General features: G+C 46.1%; 2 protein-coding genes across 3 annotated transcripts in view; both read left to right on the top strand.

Moving 5' to 3' along the window:
* LOC111834285 (macrophage mannose receptor 1) overlaps positions 1 to 3,521 on the top strand; it is a 28,139-nt gene extending 24,618 nt beyond the window's left edge. The window contains exons 27-31 of one of the 2 annotated variants that reach the window (XM_023793399.2): positions 801 to 917; positions 1,790 to 1,954; positions 2,470 to 2,499; positions 2,755 to 3,022; positions 3,245 to 3,521. In XM_023793399.2, the coding sequence (XP_023649167.1) occupies positions 801 to 917; positions 1,790 to 1,954; positions 2,470 to 2,499; positions 2,755 to 2,993 (551 nt within the window). In that variant the 3' untranslated portion in view covers positions 2,994 to 3,022; positions 3,245 to 3,521. Of the gene's footprint in view, positions 1 to 800; positions 918 to 1,789; positions 1,955 to 2,469; positions 2,500 to 2,754 lie in introns of both variants that reach the window. The other variant, XM_023793398.2, reaches the window with a different exon arrangement.
* A 1,282-nt stretch (positions 3,522 to 4,803) lies between these two features.
* Positions 4,804 to 18,977, top strand: LOC111834277 (zinc transporter ZIP12). The gene is made up of 13 exons (XM_023793371.2): positions 4,804 to 5,008; positions 6,094 to 6,318; positions 7,765 to 8,052; positions 8,934 to 9,141; positions 9,720 to 9,886; positions 9,973 to 10,144; positions 10,956 to 11,128; positions 12,780 to 12,932; positions 13,821 to 13,928; positions 14,945 to 15,020; positions 15,129 to 15,287; positions 17,411 to 17,598; positions 18,180 to 18,977. The coding sequence occupies exons 2-13, from the start codon at positions 6,103 to 6,105 to the stop codon at positions 18,306 to 18,308; spliced, it is 2,037 nt and encodes a 678-aa protein (XP_023649139.2). The 5' UTR covers positions 4,804 to 5,008; positions 6,094 to 6,102; the 3' UTR covers positions 18,309 to 18,977.
* Positions 18,978 to 20,786: the final 1,809 nt, after the last annotated feature.

Below are 20,786 nucleotides of genomic sequence, written 5' to 3' on the forward strand. Positions count from 1 at the left end.
GAAGTTGTGTAAAAGACATGCATTTATTCCTAACTAACACTACAACTAACATAAGACAGACATTACACCTAACACAAACAACAAACACGAAATAACGGAATAAAACAAACAATATAATTATGAAAATGCAATGACCGGATTTAAATGAGTAACCTGAAATGGGAAATACTGTTCTGCAAAGCAAGCACAGTTTGTGGAACACGACCCTAAAGTCTTATAGCAGGTTAACAGAACAGCTTAAGTTGTTAGAATGAAAGGAAGTTGGTTTACTTGGTTGAAGAGTGGGGGGGGGGGGGGGGGTCTTGGCAGTTGATGGCAGAGCTGTTGAGCTGATGGCACTCAGGAAGGCGCGGCGTTTGGAGCAGTGGAGTGGAGCCCCTTTGGATTCTCTCTCCTGGTGAAGCTTTGTCTTGGGTGCTGTTCTCTGTTCAGCTGGGCCTTCACCGGAGGGTTTCTTGTGGGCTTCTCGTCTCCCGGGCTGATGGTCTTTTCTGCGCTTGATGATCTGTTTGCCCCGGCTGATGTTCTCCTTCGGGCTGATGGTTATTCTCTGCGCACCTTTGTTCTGAGGTGCCAGGTTTTTATGGTCTAAAGTTCATGAATAGGGACTACATGTACAATATAATAATCTATACCACAAGTGTGTCTGCTGAGGTGTGGCATGAGTAAATGGCGTCCTGTAGTTGTGTTCTGGGCATACAGCAACTCTGGATATAACGGACTGTTTTGCCAGGTCCCGTGAAGCCCGTTATAACGGGACTTTACTGCATCTGTGCTTATTGTTCACTGTCCACCAACAGGAGGCACCTTGCTTAGCATCGAGGACCCGGTGGAGGCCAAATTCATAAAAGATAACTTGGACATACTGCAGGACGGATCAAAAGCCTTCTGGATTGGCCTTTACAAAACCCACAGAGGTAACAGACACTTTCCTGGGCGGGGGGGGGGGGGAATGGGGGGGGTATGCTCACACAAAACCGCCTTGTTACTTGTAACCGTGGTCCTAAGACCTTTTTTGAGTAGAACTTTAAACAGTGAAGTTGCAAGGTTTGGTATTTAACAGGCTGAGTGCTTTTCAAGAACAACCATTTAAATTGCTAACCTTTCCGATTAAAGGCCTTCCACAAGGGTATGGGTTTTTTTTCTCCTTCTTTTGCCCAAAAGCAATTTTTAAAAGGATGACAGTGAGGTCATGGACACCCAGGAGGGGAGGTTCCCCCATTCTGTGGGTTGCTGGGGTTTCCTACTCAAACCTGAAAGGCTATAGGCTGACAATCAGCTCAGACTGGGGAATATGCAAGCCTTGTAAGTGAATGGGAACAGAGAGACACCGCAGAGAGACACCCAGCCTTTACCATGTATCAGTTTATAGATATATACAGGCAGTCGCCGGGTTAAGAACGTCCCACTTATGAGAAGACTGCCAGGAAGTCTATTATATAAAATATTCTGCTTAAACACAATGGTTTGTAATAAAAAAACATTGCTTGACTTCATTACGATTCACCAGCTTGAGGTACAGTATAGTACTGTATGTAGTTACTATTGCTATTTCTAGATTATAATTATTATTACGTGCAAGACGTTTTAGTGTATTTGGAAGTGTTTTTTAAGTGTTTTATATGTATAGAGAGGTAAAATGTGCTATATAGTAAGACAAACATTTGACTAACTGACCTTAAATAAGAAACATATATGCCCATTCCGACTTACCTACACATTCAGCGTAGACAGACGTAGGGAACAGATCTGATTCATAACTTGGGGACTGCCTGTACTGTCTGCACAGGGGATTGGTTGTGGATTGACAACAGTGTGGTGGACTACTCCGAGTGGCTTGTTGGCGAGCCATCTGCCACCAATGAAGAATGTGTCGAGATTTTATCGGACACAGGCAAATGGAACAACAACAACTGCAACCGCTACAAGTCTTACATTTGCAAGATGCCCAAAGGTAAGGGAATGCTTATGACGGATACATTCGCCAGTATGGGTCAGAGAAGGTGACTTGTACAGCTAATTTTTGCAGCCCTCTATTCCATGGACAGCCAGTTCTTAGACCATTTTTGGTTTAAATATTAGTTGGTTTAATATCTAAGTTAAGTCATCTCCTTGTGGCTTAACTTATCCTGTACAAGTCAGTAACTTGAATGTTCATGTCTTAGCTCTGTCTCCATGCAAACAGATTGTAGTGATACCTCCTGCCTGACATGTAACAGCAGTTTATCTTACATTAACTAGTACTCAGTCTCTGTCTTAGTCACAGTAGTAACTTCTGCAATACACAGCACTAGCTTTTATAAAGCACTTGTTAGTTTTCTCAGGAGCAAGATTTTTTGTGTTAGTTTAAAAAAATATGAAAAATTGCAGATGTTGATAATAATAATGTTGAAATAAACACTGGTTTTCAAGCAGCGTACATACATAAAGAATATGAGGCATTTATGTGAACATTTTTTGTTTCTCCAGTTATACCCCCAACACAAAAACCCCAAACCGGTAAGTGACTTTAATTATAGTTGCTTACTTATCCATCCATCCATCCATCCATCCATCTTCTAACCCTGGACCAGGGTCATAGGGACATGTAGCCTGTCCCAGGAAGCGTAGGACACAATCACACACTGTGGGCAATTTTGAGAATGTGGGCAAAATTAATCAACATATAACTGGAGCAGATTGACAACAGTGAACTTGAAGTCCTTTCTCTAGCATGAACACAAGTGTTGACGTCTCTCCCCTCACGTCACTCAGTGATTCAGCCTGAGGAGCCCCCCCAGAGTTTTGCGGGAGTCGCTATCGCTGTGGTGATCGTCATCCTGACTCTGGTGGGAGTCGCTGGCTACTTCCTGTACAAGCGGAGGCCAGTCCTGCAGGAGTGCACCTTCGACAACACCCTCTACTTCAACAGTGACCCCTCGCGTTCTACCAGCATTGACACCAAGGGTCTGGTGGAAAACATTGAGCAGAATGAGCGGGCCATCACCATCTGACAGAGCCGGCCGCCAGAAGAACACGTCAGGCAAGTCTTCAAGGACCAGCTGATGCTGAGAGTTCAGTGCTAGGGAGAAGAATCCACATGTTTAAAAGCCACGGCACAGTTACGGACATGACTGGTCATGTGATGGGTTCGCAGATTCAAACACAAGCCACGAATCTTGAGGAACTGTGTTAAATAATCATCGACATGCTTGGGACCAACAACGTGTAAAATTCACCTGTCTCTCTCTGATATCAATCACAGGAAACCATGTTTGAAGATAGAATTACCATGACGACGATTCCAGAAGGAAACCATTCAAATGATGATTTTTTTGTACAGCTGGATAAATCTCTTGGAAATAATAAAAAATTTTTTGCAAATGCTTACAAATAGCTCAGAGCTGCGCTTGATCTAAGTCCTTTCTGGATGTGTCCCCCATCTGGTTTATCCCACCTTCTGTTTATTGACTCATTTTCTTGTTTGACTTGGAAACTGTTGTTTTTTTTCGTCTGTAAATAAATGTTAACAAAATTGGGAAGTGGAAGAAATCTCTGAGTTTTCTTTGACGGGTCTACTGGTCTGGACACCACCTCTTAATCTCCTTAAATAGTTCTTACAATAAGGGCATCTTACAATGTTCTGATTGGTCGACTAGCTCATTAGATAGTTTGCATGTTTGCACAGTGGCCTGGGCTGATCGACTGTAAGAGACACATCTATTTGCCATTCCCTCAAGCCCACTAAGTTCACATCACCCAGTTAAAAATGTTAGTGGATTTACAGTTAGCGGAACTAAATTTGGCAGAAACTAATTGGTCCACTCAGTTTTCAAAGTTAGCGGCTAGTCTAAAAATCTAACATTTAGGCTTATTAAAAGAATTAATTTGTTTTATAATGACATTATAAAATATCCACTGGTATAGCTCCACACCGGTGGTGACTGGTAGCTAAAAAAATGAGGCAGTAAAAATACATTTTACAATATTACAACATAGAATTTTTCCAAAGTGAAGAGAAATGTGTTTTTAGATGGCAAATTTTAGTCATGAGTTATTTCAAAGTAACTTGTTTCATAATTTAAAACAGATGTAGTATGGGCCAGCTGCCTCTATGGGCCAGCTGCCTCTATGGGCCAGATGCCCCTTTGGGCCTGCTGCCTCTATGGGCCTGCTGCCTCTGATCTGCTCACAGCAGAACTACAGGGAAATACCATTCTCCTGTCCTTAAGGCACAGGAAAGATCTTTAAAATGACAGGAAATAAGTCTGCAGCTTTAGGGTCTGAGTTAGTTCAGAGAACGACGAGAGGAATGGGAGCTTTAAATTCAGAAATTAAACCTCATTAGACATGCAGGCCAATTAAGACCATGACAGAGGTCTGGACCTAATCTGGTAGCCTGGAGTGCCCCGTTGGTTTGGTCAGGCATCATCCTACAGTGAGCAAAATTTGAGATACTCTCTCGGGTTGGGAAACTTCTCTGTTTAAGTATTTACGTAAGTATTTTTATTTTAAGTAGTGATCTCTGTATTGTTGCTTTTGTGCTGGGAGAATTTGTAGGAGAGAGGATTCCCACTTTGGATCTCGGGGTGATGTTCCTCTGTAAGGTCCAGCTACCTCTATGATGGGCAGCGAACGACATTCTCTGTAGCTGGTATTTGTGCCCCTGTGGCGAACAGTTGTCTCAAATCACCCCCAGAAGTGCCCCCCCCCCCCCCCCCCCCCCATCTGGAGAGCTGCCGTTTGAAGATAATACATTTTTGGAGTGTGATTCATTCTCGGGGCACCAACATTGGAGATTTGCCCCCCCCCACCAAACAACCAGCCAAGCTCAGAGTCCCCTCATTGTTAAAATGAAAGCGCTGCTCTCCATGGCAACCGAAGCCCTATAAGGCTGCCTCCACTAATCCCCCTGTAGCTTGTGCAATTCCTGTTTCTTGATAAGCGGTCTTGCTAGCACGACGGAATTCCAGAACCTTCCGTCAGAGCCACCTCTGTCTCATCACCCCGAGCAGGAAGACGACGGCAGGTGAGGAATTATGATTGATTTTTTTGCTGTGATTTGCTGTGATTCTCTTCCTCCGTGCCGAAGTTCGGGGGGGGCACACGCAGGGACGCTTTTGCGGGCGATGTTCAGCATGCGATGGTCCCTTGGAAGGAGGGGGGGTTGGCGTCAGACTAGCGTGGGGACCCCATGTGAGGACCAAGGACGGTGCTGCAGATTTTGGGGGGGGGCAGCTGCTCTCATCTCGTGCTCGTAACTCATCAGCTGGATCTCTGCCTACTCTATGCACCTGCCTCCCCCACTAAAAGACACAGATTCCCGCTTAGCTGGATCTCACAGCGAAGAATTTTGGGTTAAACTTGCTGATCTGGGGCTGATACATGTGCAAAAGTGGAAATTGGAGATTCACCAACGAAAGGGTGTTTCCTCAAATGTAAGTCAGGGATAAACCTTCTTATTAGATGGTAAATGTGTGTAGTTTAGACTCACGTCTATGTCCAGGTTCTGCATTTTCGCTTCCTGGCTATGCATCCCCTGCTCTTCTCCCGATTTCAGTATCGCGGGTGGGATTGTTCATCCCAGTTAAAGTTTCTCGTACGATCCAACTCTGTGGCGTAACAATACTGAACTCCCTCGAGCTAAAACATACCACTGGAGTGAACCTTGGGCACTAATTATTTCCCAAAAAAGGGATTTCTGCCCCCTGCTGGCTGAGGTTAATCCTTCTTAATGTGGGGTTAGGGTTTTTAGCAAGCCATTCTCTTTAGGAGGGCACAAATTAGGCAATGAGGTCTCAATGAGACCCCCTGGCGCTGACCAAAGTGAACCATCTTGAAACCAGTGCTTAAACCAGGGGTCTCCAACTCCGGTCCTGGAGAGCTACTATCCAGTAGGTTTTCTGTCCCACTTGGCTTGTTTTGGTATTTACCTGAGAACAGGTGTGGCTCATCAGAAGCCGGGTAGGATAGAAAACCTACTGGATGGTAGCTCTCCAGGACCGGAGTTGGAGACCCCTGACTTAAACAATCGCTCTAAAATCCGTAGGCTTTCCCTCTTCTGCTTTTCAATACCCCCAGTCCTCTCCCCATCTCTCTTATATTCCACTCAAGGTTGTGAATATGGCTCCTGGGGATCAGATACTGCCCCTGGTGGTTGGTCTGTGCATGTCGAGCGCAGCTTTGGCGATGGCCTACCAGCAAGACGCCGCCGGGACCTTGGTGTGGAACGACCCGACGCAGCTGCGAAGGGACCAGACGGGGGCGCTGGCAGCCAGGCTTTTGCTCGCGGTGCAGTGTCCCAGCCGGGTGGGGGGCACCCTCGAGCAGTGTCAGCAGGTCAGGTGGTGGGATTTGGGGGGAATGGGGGTGGGTGTCATGGGCTTGTCCCGGGGGGTTGCTGAGTTATCTCCCGGTTATCGAATATCTGAACCGGGATGCTCTCCAGCACCAAGCCTTGAGTGTTGGGGGTGGGGTATGGGGGGGGGGGGGTTTCTCAAAGCGACCCATGGTTTGTGAGCAGGAAAGGACATCAGGAAGTGACACGTCCCACGGGTTCTAGCACGTTCCACCACCATCCTGCAGTATATCTATTGCATGTCAGTGAAAGTTCCCTTTTTCTTGTGGAACTCTTGACTCTTGTCAGTCTACTTTTCAGTATGGGGGGGGGGGGGGGGGGGGTAAGGTTTGGGAAATGTGCCGTACACTGGCAGAGAATCGGATACTTTATAACAAGCCTTAAGCAAGAGAGGATTGTAATGCCATATAAAATCATGACTTTTAGGAAAATCATGGTTGATTTGATTATTCTCTCTTTTTCTGAGTGTGAGGGCTCTGTGGCTCATGCTTTGGCCTTATACCTCCAGAGCTGTGGGTTTGAGTCTCTCCTTGGCTTACAGTTTCCTCCAGATACTCCGGTTTCTTCTCACAATCCAACAACATGCAGGCAGGCTAATTGGTGTCTCTAAATTGCCCTTTGCCTGTGATTATGCACATGTTTTTGTGCCCTGTCGTCGACTGGTGTCCCATCCGGGGTGTCCCCTGACTTGTGCTCTCTGCTCATAGCGATTCTGTTCTGGATTATTGGTTATGGGTGGATATGTCTTCAGTGGGTTAACTTTACACTTTTGTAAAGTAAAGTAAAGGTCAGACTTCCCTAAAAGCATCCCAGACCTGTCACTGGCGTATGCTGATTTTTTGCCCTGTCTGTGTGCTGTCAGACCTGTGGCTAATTTACAGGCAGGTCATTTTGGAGGGACGGGGGTGGTTAAAATGTTGATGAAGCAGGTAAAGCTGATGAGAGAGCAGGAAGCCCCTGTTTCCCCCCACCCAGCTTGTCTATGGAAAACATATGGGGACCTTGCATCCTGGCTTGGGGCGTCCAGTGAACCGCCTGCAAGAAAGGGCAGCCTTTTAATTCAGGCTCCCTCTCCACATAACATGTTCCTGGATATAATTACATAACAGCATTTTCTATTTTTCAGCATTTTCCCGAGTTTCTTTTAATAGCTTGTTCTCCTGTACTTAAGCTGACGCTGAACTGTTTGTTATTGACGGTCCCATCTGGTAAGTCGCCACCTAAGCAAGGTCCGACTGGTAAGCAGTTTAAACGTTTCCTTGACAACTGCCCAAAAACATGTATTAACCAATCACATGCCCCGCTGGTGTTGTTCTGCTCTCACATTGTTTCTGTAGATTCTTGTTTTGTTACGGATTTATATCCAAAGGACACCCCTTTTGTCTGGAGATTTCACGGATTCATGAATCCCTGCCATTTCTCCTCAGTGCCTTACGACAGACTTGCTGCTGTCGGTGCTGCCGGGCCCTGGTGGAGAGTACCTGACGGAGGACGATTTCGGTCGGATCTCCACCGTCTTGCTGTACTACATGGTCAACACGGAGCAACTCTGCTTGGCCAATGTTTCCTCCTCTCCCGGGGACTTTCAGTACTACCTCTCAGCTGTGACGGGCCTCCACCCCCAGGAAGACGATGAGTACCTCTCCGCCAACGAGACAGAGAGCATCTTGCGAGTCATTAGCTGGTACTACCGGGCCAGAGCCCAGCACCCGCGGGTCAGCACTGCGTCGACCAATCAGACATGCCTATTAGGTCAACATCTTAATGATGTCAGAGACATGAAAGTGTACCTGCTTTCAAGATACCTTATATACCTTCACGATACCTAAGACTGGAAGGGTGGCGTAGTGACTCCAGGATAGTGGGTTCAAATCCCAACCCCATTTAGATAGATAGATAGATAGATAGATAGATAGATAGATAGATAGACAAACTTTATTAATCCCTCAGGAAGTTTCCTCCAGGAAATTCAGTTTCTTGGACAGCTCTATTAATTTTGCTTGTTTGAATTGGTTTTCTCCAGATACTGCAATTTCCTCTTGCAGTTCAGTACATTTTTTGTCACTGTATGGTACATGGTGTAAGTGTGTGTATACACTGAGCCTGTCCAGCGTGTCCCCTGCTTTTTGACCTGTTCTTACAGGGATAGGCTCCAAGCCAAACAAAACCTGGATAAACAAGGAAGATGGCTAGATGAATGGATGGATAGAGCTCTTCTATTCATACTCATAAATACATAGGAAACAAGCCACATATTTCATCAAATAGACACAATGTGGTATTTTAATGAATTTTCGATGTGTCTTCAGTTAGCTTTCTATCCATTTCAAGATGCCTTTAAATAACTCATAGCAATCTTGAAATTATTTGCATTTTAAACCACGGAATATTTCAATTGACAATGAAACATTTAAATATATCTCTGGTGAAAGACTGTCTCTGACTCATAAAGCTTGGTTGCGTAATAATAATAAAAAAAAAACCGATTTATTAAAAATGTAAAGAATCCCACGCACAGGTCTCCTGTAACATTACTCCATAGCGCCCACTGGTGGAGGTTAACCTCCTTACCGCCGTTCCCGCTTTCTCCTCCCAGTGCGTCGACGCCTTGTCCCTGATGGAGGGGGTGGGCACGGCTGATGGACGCGGCGCTGCCCCCCAAGCTGTCCCCAGAGTGGCGGGGGCCATCATCGGACACATCCTTCGGGGGCAGTGCTTCAGCTGGAGGAACCTTCCGTCCCCGGGGTTTTTTGTGGACCGCATTTTCCAGTCCCTGAATAGAACCAGCGACCTGGAAGTCGCAGGTGACCCGCGTGAAAAATGCCCCTTAGATTCCCTGCTGGCACATCAGTGTCGACGCTATCTTTATCGGCATTGTGCACATGCACAAAGGAAAGAGGTGGTACTGTAGAGTCTCCTAGTGTGAGAATCACACACAGCAGTAGTAATAAAATAGTTCAGCAGAATCAATAGGATAGCATTTAAAAATAGCACAGCACTTAGTTTCTTGAGTAAAAGGCGAGGATCGCGTGCTGCATATGATCACCCCACAAGAGCAGTACTTTTTTTCGAACCTGCAGCCATTTGGGCTTAATTCTGCATCCCTGACCCATTTGACATAGTGATTTCATTCCTAGTGTCTAATAAAAATATGTAGAGTCTGCAGGAAAACATCATTTGGATTTGGAAAAGGAGACTGGGAAAATATGAGGGCTAAAGGAACTATTTAATCAACCATTGAGCTTATGTTGGGAGTGGTGTGGGTTTATATACTGTAGGTGGAAATTTGCACAGGTTGTTTGTATTAAAGGCCTCTGTAAGACCTGACGTGCTGTTGTGCACTGTGCTAACGTGATGTCACATGCCACCATCTAATCCCTAGACCTGGAGACTTTGCTGCATCTTCTGGGCGTAGGAGGGGGCGGGGCTTCCCACTTGCACAGCAGGGGTAGGCTGAGCATTGAAGACCCCTCCCATGGACTGGCGGGAACCAGCGAATCAGAGAGCTGTCCTCAGGAGTCACATGACCACAGCACTGATTGGACAAAGGTGTGTCTATTTGCCCTAATGAGCAAAGCCTGAATTTTTGTTTGTATCGAAATTTATCCACACATAATGTGTGCATGTTTCAACAGGTCTGCTTCTCAGCCAGTCAGCTGGTGGAGATCTTTGTGCTGAAGCACCAACGTCCGATCTCCAAGGAGCACTTTGGGAACATCTGCCCAGCCGTTGTGCAGCAGATGTTGGACCATGCCTGTAGCTCTGCCGCACATGCAGGGCACGGCCCAGCTCCGAGCACCATGGAGAGTAAGAACTCCTCCTCTTCCTCTTTCCCATATTTCTCATGAAATGCGCAGCCCTGAGAAATTTGCATGGACCTTGGGAGTTATATACTCATACACACATAATCAAAACATTTTTCTATATTACCAACTTTGTATTTTTAAGCATTTGTAGATGGATGGATAGAACTCACCGCTACTTCTTCATTTTCATAAATGACAAGAAGTTACTCCCAAATTGAATCGACCCAGGAGCAGATTAATGCACAGGCTCTCATAGGTTATATAGCTCAGGGCTCCAGCAAACATCAGCTTCCCCAGCTTGGGGAAAGATGGGGCAGTTAGTTAAATCACAACAACTCTTCAGTGTCCATGCTGAGATCAGCCTAGGGCCCCCAGATTAATTAATTTGGCTCTGAATCTACTAAACATGATTATTATTTATTATGATTATAAGTATAATTATAATAATGAAAATTATTATTATTATTATTATTATTATTATTATTATCCAGTAAAATGACCAAATAATCACATTGGGAAAGTTCTTTGGCGTAGACCAGGGTTCCTGGATTCCAAATCCAGGCCTTGTTTTCAGTTCTCCCAGGTAGTTAGTTTAATAATGACTGATTCTGATTGGTCAGAGGCTTCACACCTGGCTCACAGGTAAAGGAAGGCTGGAAAACCAGCAGGGATCAGACCTTGAGGACCGTGATTTGAATAACCCTGGAGTTAGGTGTTGGACACAGGGCCTGGTCACTGTAGGAGGACATGGTGTCCACCACAGCTAAACCGCTCCACCTCTCTCCATCCCTCTCTCCACCCCTCTCCCACAGAGTACGGCTACAGCACGGCTGCCGTCCTCCTGGTCACCGTCAGCTCCATGTTAGGCACTGCGTTGGTCTTCTTCAACTCATGCCAGGAGGTCTACGACCTTTTGCTGCAGCTCTTCGTGGGCCTGGCGGTGGGGACGCTTTCCGGAGATGCCCTCCTGCACCTCATCCCACAGGTAAGAAGGGGAGGAACATCCCAGAACAAAGGGGACTTGTAAGCATGACACCTACAAACAGCCATTACTGACCTCACAATCAGCTACCAACATAGAGATGGAGATATTATTTATTTACATTTTACTTTGGTCCAAAGCAATGTGCAAGTGAAGCAAATGGCATATGACAACGCGCAGTGTCTTCCAAATAAAACAAGGAGCTAATAAGACTATTGTTTACGTCAGTAGAAAGTGCAACATTAGGAGCATTGGGGGAATATGCAGTGGTATGGGCTAGTCCAGGTGTTCCTGGAACAGATGACTGGGTCTTGCATTAATTATCTGTTAAATACTATCGTACACATCCTCTGCTATCGATGACGCTCCAATCTGCAGGGCAAACATGGAGACTAATTTAGGTCTAATTCAGGTATTTCCAGTCTTGTAAGACACCTCAGTGTTTTCGGTTTTGTTTAGAAGATCGTTTTAATCAGACACAAAAAATATTGTAGAGCCGGGCAGACCGAGGCATGGCGAGAGCAGCGAAGGATAAGGAGATTCGCTTGACAGAACAGAACTTTATTATAGTCTTGAACTGGACTGTAGCAGGCACTCAACGCTAAAGACACGTGAGGATCTAACTGGGTTCACGCAAGACATGGGAAAACACACGTGCGACAATAGGAAAATACAATTATAACCATAACTACAGCAACAACAATACGAGGGCTATTTACAATACACAGACACTGGGCTACATACACGCACTCACGAGGCATTGGTATCCATAAATTTGCAGGACCTCTGATAAGCTGCTTAAAGGGGAGCTATTATGCTCACTTTCACTGTTCATAATTTTATTTTGGCGTTCTTCTATGAGAGATTTACATGCATCAGTGTTCCAAAAACATTTTTCTCATACTGTACATTTCTATTCACCCCTCTATCTGAAACACTCCGTTAGAGCTTTAAGCCCCACCCACAATGAGCTCAGTGTGCTCTGATTGGTCAGCTTGTCCAATTGTCACCATGTCATGAAAGCAAGGGTTGAAATTCAGACAGACAGACAGTATGGGGTGTTTCAGACAGATTAGAGAAGAAGTGTCTGTTGTTAGAGTTATTCCCATTGGCATGTACTTTGGGTCTTAAGACTTTGCAAACTGTTTACATGCACATAAAACTATATAACACACTAAAGGAAAGGGAAAAACCAGAAAAACCATATTAGGGCCCTATATGCAGGAAAAAATATGTGAAATGAAGTATAGATGATGGTTTTAAATGTACATAGACAGGTATATTTTATACATAAACTGAACGAGAAGGACAGGGCTTAGAGGCAGAGCGCTAAGCAATCTCTGTATCAAATGAAAGGTGTAGACCTGAGATGTTAAGTTCTAAGCTGGAGCATCAGAAAACATTTGTTCTCGTGCCAACAAGGCTGGCATTTTGTTGACTTTGGATGAAAGCTTACATCAGGAAGACAGCGATATCCCCGCTGAGGACATTTTGGCCTTGCCTTCATTTCTCATGAGAGCTTATTAACAGCTGATGACTGCCAGCTCCGTCCCGCATTGTGTGCAAACTGCTGACAGGAAATCCGACGAGAGGCTTCGGCGTTAGGCTGGACGTTCTCACGGTGACACCGCTTCCTGTTATCCCTTCTCTCAAGATCCTCGGACTCCACGACCACGCCGACCACGAGGACGGGCATGCCGCGGAGGACAAGGACTACCTGTGGAAGACCTTGGGAATCATAGCGGGCATCTACAGCTTCTTCCTGATCGAGAGGATCTTCTCGCTTGTCATGCCAGCACATGGCCAGGCAAGGAGCCGTCATGTAGTGTTGGAAGAAATGTCTCTGGAAAAGTTTTGTTTGGTCTCTCGAAGGAGGCACCAGACCTGGCCGGCCGAACTCTTTTCGGGGCCTTAAGAAAAATGTCATTATCTTTGTTGTCATTTGTCATCTTCCTTCCCATTTTTGATAGACTTATCAGGTGGGGGGCCCTGGTGGGCTCTGGGCCATAAGCAGCTACATAGTTCATTTATGCCTTGGGCAAACTCTGCACCAGACTGTGGTTGGCCACATTTTTATAGTTCAGTTAGATCAACTGCAGAATAAATTCTCAAACTATTAGAACTGATGGCCACCTACTGTAAATGGCTTGAAAATATAAGCATAAGCTAAATTATAATCGAGCTTGCCTGTAAAGAGATTTGGTTCCCTTCAGACATAATACTACATCTCCATTTATATTTCTACACTACATTTGTTGTCTTAGATGACACTTTGATGAGAGGCAACTGAGATATTCTCTGATTAATAGAGGTGGTTATCTTCATATGGTGCTTTTCCACTGCCACTAAGAACCAAGTGAACTGGAGGTTTTCCACTGCAAAGTATGCAGGTCGTACCCAAGCCGTAACTGTGCTGACATGGCTCTGCTTGCTAGCAGAAAACATGACCAAACTGAGCTGGCTGCTTCACTACTATGTGATTGGTCGAAATACATGGAGATACTGGTGTTCTGTGCATGGATTCTATGAAGGAAAAAGTATATGTTCTTTATATTATTCATTATTAGTAGTACTGCACCACCTGCTGTCTTTTTCTGGAAAGACTCGATACAGGGTTCCAGTTTACTGGGATGGGAGTCTCAGCTCATTTCCTTGAGGCAAGGACCTGACTTCCAAATCTTCTCCTTCCCGGCAGGGACGCTTGTTTGCTGGTGACCGATCGGGCCGTTCCCATGATGTCCCACTGGAGATGCATAGGAACGTCCAACCGCAGATGGGAAAAACCATCTCCACCATGCAGCTGGTGAGGAGCTGTCTTTGGGCAGACGAGCCAGTATATCTTTCAAGCCTTCAGCAGAAGCTGGTCAATCTTTCAGTAGAAGCCTGAAGTCTAGCGTTCAGTACTGTGCTATAGCTGTTCGGCTTGTTGTTAAGGAAGTTAAGGTTCCGACTCCCAGGATATGGATCTTCAAATAAATGTGCTTGGGAACAGGAGGGAACTGAAGCCTGGCTGTGGAAGGACTGCGCCTCGTTTATAAAAGGGAGGGGGGAGGGTTTAACAGCTTCTCTTTGTCTGATAGGGACCTGGTGGAGGTCAGCCTTGGAAGGGTTTCATTAACATTTCATGCTTGCGACATCTGTTACGTTTGTCTATGTGTGTAGGGGGAGGACGGCTCTTACAGGCCGGTTCTAAGCCCACCGTTGCCCAAGTGTGGCCCCTGCAAAAATAACTGGCCTTTGAAGGCCACCCTAATCTAAATTTTCGGCAGGTGCCACTGAACGGGAAGTGTAACAACTTGGCCTCACTGCCTACTAGTTATTAGCCTTCATAAAGAAGGTCTGTGGTGAAACTCCCCAACCTGGGCCATCCGTCCATCACACCAGGTCTTCTGGCCCCTGAGACCAAAAGTCCCAGCACTGGTGGAAACAGGGAACCAGGGCGGCTTGGGCCGCTGACTGGATAGACGGCTTCAGGATGAGGTGAAGCAGAAGGCAGAATATATGGACCCCAGAGGCTTGTTCTCCATTAGTCCAACCTGAAGAGGTTTTGTTATTCTTCTCCATCCATCCATCCATCCATCCATTTTCTGCAACAGGGCAGGGATGCCCAGACCTCCCTCTCACCTCCTCCAAGGTGTTCCCAGGCCAGCCAAGAGATATAATCTCCCCAGCATGTCCTGGGTCTGCCCCAGGGTCTCCCCTCCAGTTGGACATGCCTGAAGAGCTTTGAAGGGCGTGACTGTCACAGCACGGGTTTGGGACGCACTTCAGTAAGACACTGCTGGGTTTGCATGCTCATGATGCTCTTCTCTATGACAGGGTGCTCTGGAGGACTCCGAGTGTGTCGAGATGCCCCCTGACGGGCCTGAAGCTCGTGCCCCTCCCCTGCCAAAGAGTAAGATCCTTTACTGACTGTGAACAGAGCGCCCCCCCCACCTCCCGTCCCACGTGAGGCTGGGCACCTGACCCAGCTCTCCCTTATGCCCCCCCCCCCGCTCCCCAGAGCCAGGGATGTCGCTGCTGGCGGTGATGGTGATCGTGGGGGACAGCCTGCACAACCTCGCCGATGGGCTGGTCATCGGGGCAGCATTCTCGTCCTCTGTGGAGATGGGCACCGCCGCCACCGTGGCGATTCTGTGCCACGAGATCCCGCATGAGATGGGTACAAAACTGGGGGGGGGCTGGTCCTGCGGGACCATGACTGCATGGTTAAAGTGTGTCTATAGTGAAGAGACACATCACAGTACAGCTTCTATATAATTATAATGCAGAAATATGAAATCAGCACTTTATCCAGTCTGAGGGGGGGTTGGACCCTATTGAAGGCTACACTGGGCACACTGTGTTTCTAAGAGAAAGAAAAAAGATCTATCTATCTATCTATCTATCTATCTATCTATCTATCTGTCCATCTGTCTGTTTATAAATGTTTACATTGATATATTTATGAATGTCTATTGTAAGATACATGTCCTCTCTCTGTGTCAATATATTTTTATTATGTATATACACTCACCTAAAGGATTATTAGGAACACCTGTACAATTTCTCATTAATGCAATTATCTAATCAACCAATCACATGGCAGTTGCTTCAATGCATTTAGGGGTGTGGTCCTGGTCAAGACAATCTCCTGAACTCCAAACTGAATGTCAGAATGGGAAAGAAAGGTGATTTAAGCAATTTTGAGCGTGGCATGGTTGTTGGTGCCAGACGGGCCGGTCTGAGTATTTCACAATCTGCTCAGTTACTGGGATTTTCACGCACAACCACTTCTAGGGTTTACAAAGAATGGTGTGCAAAGGGAAAAACATCCAGTATGCGGCAGTCCTGTGGGCGAAAATGCCTTGTTGATGCTAGCTAGGTCAGAGGAGAATTGGCCGACTGATTCAAGCTGATAGAAGAGCAACTTTGACTGAAATAACCACTCGTTACAACCGAGGTATGCAGCAAAGCATTTGTGAAGCCAGAACACGTACAACCTTGAGGCGGATGGGCTACAACAGCAGAAGACCCCACCGGGTACCACTCATCTCCACTACAAATAGGAAAAAGAGGCTACAATTTGCACGAGCTCACCAAAATTGGACAGTTGAAGACTGGAAAAATGTTGCCTGGTCTGATGAGTCTCGATTTCTCTTGAGACATTCAAATGGTAGAGTCAGAATTTGGCGTAAACAGAATGAGAACATGGATCCATCATGCCTTGTTACCACTGTGCAGGCTGGTGGTGGTGGTGTAATGGTGTGGGAGATGTTTTCTTGGCACGCTTTAGGCCCCTTAGTGCCAATTGGGCATCGTTTAAATGCCACGGCCTACCTGAGCATTGTTTCTGACCATGTCCATCCCTTTATGACCACCATGTACCCATCCTCTGATGGCTACTTCCAGCAGGATAATGCACCATGTCACAAAGCTCGAATCATTTCAAATTAGTTTCTTGAACATGACAATGAGTTCACTGTACTAAAATGGCCCCCACAGTCACCAGATCTCAACCCATTAGAGCATCTTTGGGATGTGGTGGAACGGGAGCTTCGTGCCCTGGATGTGCATCCCACAAATCTCCATCAACTGTAAGATGCTATCCTATCAATATGGGCCAACATTTCTAAAGAATGCTTTCAGCACCTTGTTGAATCAATGCCACGTAGAATTAAAGCAGTTCTGAAGGCGAAAAGGGGTCAAACACCGTATTAGTATGGTGTTCCTAATAATCCTTTAGGTGAGTGTATTTGATATGTATATACAGTACTGTGCAAAAGTCTTAGCCAGTCACAGAAAACGATGTTTATACTGGAGTAAAACTATGACGTGTGTGTCAAAGTGCGCCAGCTTAGCCATTTCAAAACCTCTCCTAAAGTCTCACTGGTATTGGCAGCAACCATCCAATATACAAATGTGTTTGACTGGACCACTTGGCTAATCGATACCTCATCAGATTGTTTGGCTAATTAAGTTCATTAAGAAAGCTGGTGATGAAAGGAGAGGTTTGGGAACTGAACTGATGTCCATCTAGCCATCCAGAAAGATATCAAAGACTTTTGGAGAATAGACGAAGTTCTTGTTTATTTTTTTTGTGTCACTATTAATTTGCATTTGTTCTGATGTCAAATTGTGTTTTATTCTGCGTGAATATGCATCTCCTGCCCACATATATAGCTTTAAGCATCATATCCTTGGGCTGCCTAAAATCTCTGCACAGTACTGCATGTTTATATTCTGCTCACTGAAGCCCCCCCCCCCCCCCCCCCCCCGCCGCCTCCCCCACATCCCGCACCCCAGGTGACTTCGCTATCCTGCTCAGCTCCGGCCTCTCTGTCAAGGTCGCCGTGGTGATGAACTTCCTCAGCGCCCTCACCGCCTTCCTGGGGCTCTACATGGGCCTCTTCGTCTCCACGGACACGGCGGTGCAGCACTGGATCTTCTCCGTTACCGCCGGCATCTTCCTCTACCTCTCCCTTGTGGAAATGGTGAGTCCCCCCCCACCCCCCTGCCACCCCCTGCCCACATGTACGTGGAACCACGTCTTTCATAACCGAGCCTGGAGTCTATGCCAGGAAGAACTGGGCACAAGGTAGGGGGACAGGATTTAGGTGTCAGGGGGGGTCACCTAGCAGAGGATAGGGGGGCGGCACTGGGAGAACATTCCGGCTACACACACGAATCAAACTGTAAAAAAACTCCCAAAGTTTACGGGTTTAGTTAACTAGCATGTCAAGGGCAGACTTTATTTGTTGAATCAAATGTTGGAAGATAGATGGATAGTTTTTTTTTAGCAGAAGGCACCAGATGCAACTTAAAAAATTCAACTAAAAGTCAAAAGTATAGCTCCTGAAAGCTTTTGCACAAATTCCCAGTGCTCTATTATAAATATACTCTTTAATATGGATTTCATACAACTTTTTTATGAAACACATTGGAAAATGGATTGGCATACGCAATGAAAATTGACCTGTAGCTAGCCTCCTCACGGTTCCACGGCCTATGGACATCCTATCCATCCAATGGGCAGCCTGGGAAATGACAGGCCCCGCCCTTCTCTCCCCTACAGCTCCCAGAGATGAGCCAGGTGAGGACCAAGCGTCCTTGGCTGATGTTCCTGCTTCAGAACCTGGGTCTCCTCCTCGGCTGGGCATGTCTCCTGCTGGTGGCCCTCTTCGAGCACCAGCTGGAGTTCTGAGGGAGCAACCGGTCGCTGCCCTGATGGACAAACTACACCCCTTCCAGTTATGTGGCCCCCTCTCTCACCTCTGCCGCCCACCATCTTGCTTTGAAGTTAGAAGCACCTTGCTGAATCTGTAGATGGTACTAGGCGAGGAAAGGCTGAGAAATGGCGACTTTGAGAGCTCGCTGTTTGACTGTCCCTGAACCGGCGAGCTGCACTGAGATTTAAATGGTATGGGGGTCCGACAAACCCCTCCCCCCACTGGAGAGAACCACTCACTGCTAGAATGGAAAAGACCTTCTGTCCTTCTAACCCACAGTCAGACAGAATTTCTTCATCTCTTCCAACATGTCTCACACTAATACTATAAACTCCACCCTCCCCTTGGTCACATGACCCGATGGTTTTTTTTTATTGTTTTTTGGTGAGCTTTTAAGGGATTATAAGCTTGGGTTCTCCAGTCTCTCTCCAGGAAGCCACGTTCTGCAGTCTTTGCTTGGATGGTCCTTCATATGGGAAGTGCACCAAATTAATAGCTACCTGCTACCTACTGTGTCTCTATTATGGTTTTCTGTTTTATAGAGTAAAGTACAGGATAAGAGATTCTTTCATAGATCCTTTTGGAATATCTCCATGTACCAGTGTAAGATAATGTTTGACAATGAATAAATTTCTCTGTAATAATTCTGAGTTGCTCATTGAATTCTAGAGTTGAATAGTTGCTGTGGGGTGGGGGAGTGAAATGCTGGTTGATCCGGTTGGATCCGGATCTTCACGAAGCGGGGAGCATGTTTTCTGGTGTTCCTATCATCTTTAGTGGGCCTGGGATGTGGGGGCGGGGGGCATGGATTCGATGAGACCACTGAGCGATGACCCATCCCAGCCTGCCATCAACAGCAGTGTTTAGCACCACTCAAACCACACATTTGCGTGGGGCCCCCCCAGGCCACAAAACGGTTACTACACTAGGGGGCTCGGGGGCCAGAGTGAATTTTTGAGTGGGGAGGGAGCAAACCGGCCTCCACTTGCCATCAGCCTTTTCCTTCTGAGGTACGTATGCAGGTCTTTGGATAGGGATGTGATGGGGGTGGCAGCCATGAAGGGCTGTAGGGCTTTTCTTCCCCACCATAAAAAACCTCATAGACACATAATACATGTAATAAACTAAGTGGTAACTACTGCCTCCAGGGTTGTGGGTTCGAATCCCTGCCTCCTTTGTGTGTGTGGAGTCTGCATCTTCTCACTTTGTTGTTCACATTTCCTGCTGCAGTCCAAAGACATAGTCAGGCTAACTGCCCATAGTGTGTGTGTGTGGGGGGGGGGTCGTGAAGGTATTACATTGATGGGACCAAACGTTCCCACAATTTGAGAAACACCTGCTGTTTTCACCTTGTGGTGACCTTTTTTTCAGTCCCCACAAGGGGAAATTCAATTTTATAAAAACTGTGATTGCAATCAAAAATAGCCAGGTCTCATATTTTGTTTGGTTACTTATGGTTAAGGTTAGGGCTGGGTAGGGGGTAAGTTTGGGTTAGGGTTAGGGTTAATGAACTGGCCTCCTGTCCAGGGTCCTGCCCTGCGCTGCCTGGGATAGGTGACCCTGATCAGGATAACTGATGGATGGATGGATGGATGGAAGGATGGATGGATGGATGGATGAACGGACAGATTATATTAAACAACAATTACTGTCCCTGTTGCACAAATTCTGTTATGCACAGAGTTTAAAAAGGTGTGATTTTTTTCAACATGCAGTGCAGACACTTAAATACAAAAACATTTATTTTGTGAATCTGAGTGTGACTGTCTAAGTGGCACCATGATTATATTAAATTGTCCTGAATATTTCCTCTATACACCCATTTCAGGTCAAGCAAGCATACTTTAGGTCTCCCTTGAAAAATGTTAGTTTTGCGAATTATTAATTCAGCTCAGTATTATAAATATGATTTAGAATAAGATACACAAACATTGGTTTGCTTAGAGATTTGTCAGCCTCCCCTATAAACACACAACTTCAACCTTTTCAGGTCGTGTTGTTACAATGTGAGGAAGTTGATTGCGAGCTTTTCTGCTTAAATAGGAATTTTCAGGAAACCTTTCGGATTTGGGGGGGTTGGTGTGTGTTCGGGAATTACGCTTTCGTGGATGTTGGGGGTGAGGTTGTTTTCAAACTCCCAGCGCTGACAGGACAAGGAAGGAAAGCCTTTGTTATCTCTGCCATGATAATGTTTTTTTTTTAACCAGAGGACGACAGTGATGGTCGTGAACTCACACGATCAGCAGAATCATTTTGGGGACCTTCCGAGCAGAGATTGCGAGCCAAGCTCCGACACTTCCGGAAACTGGAAGTCCAGTTTTCCCCATTGCGGAAAAGAGTGAATCCTGACAGATTTTAAAACAGATATGCGCACAATCAGAAATTTGCCAATATCCTATCATCGCCGGCATGTACTGAATAAGCAACTTACTCCCTCAAGAAATTCCACTTCG

The sequence above is a fragment of the Paramormyrops kingsleyae genome, chromosome 4 (genome assembly GCF_048594095.1).
Source record: "Paramormyrops kingsleyae isolate MSU_618 chromosome 4, PKINGS_0.4, whole genome shotgun sequence".
NCBI lineage: Eukaryota > Metazoa > Chordata > Actinopteri > Osteoglossiformes > Mormyridae > Paramormyrops > Paramormyrops kingsleyae.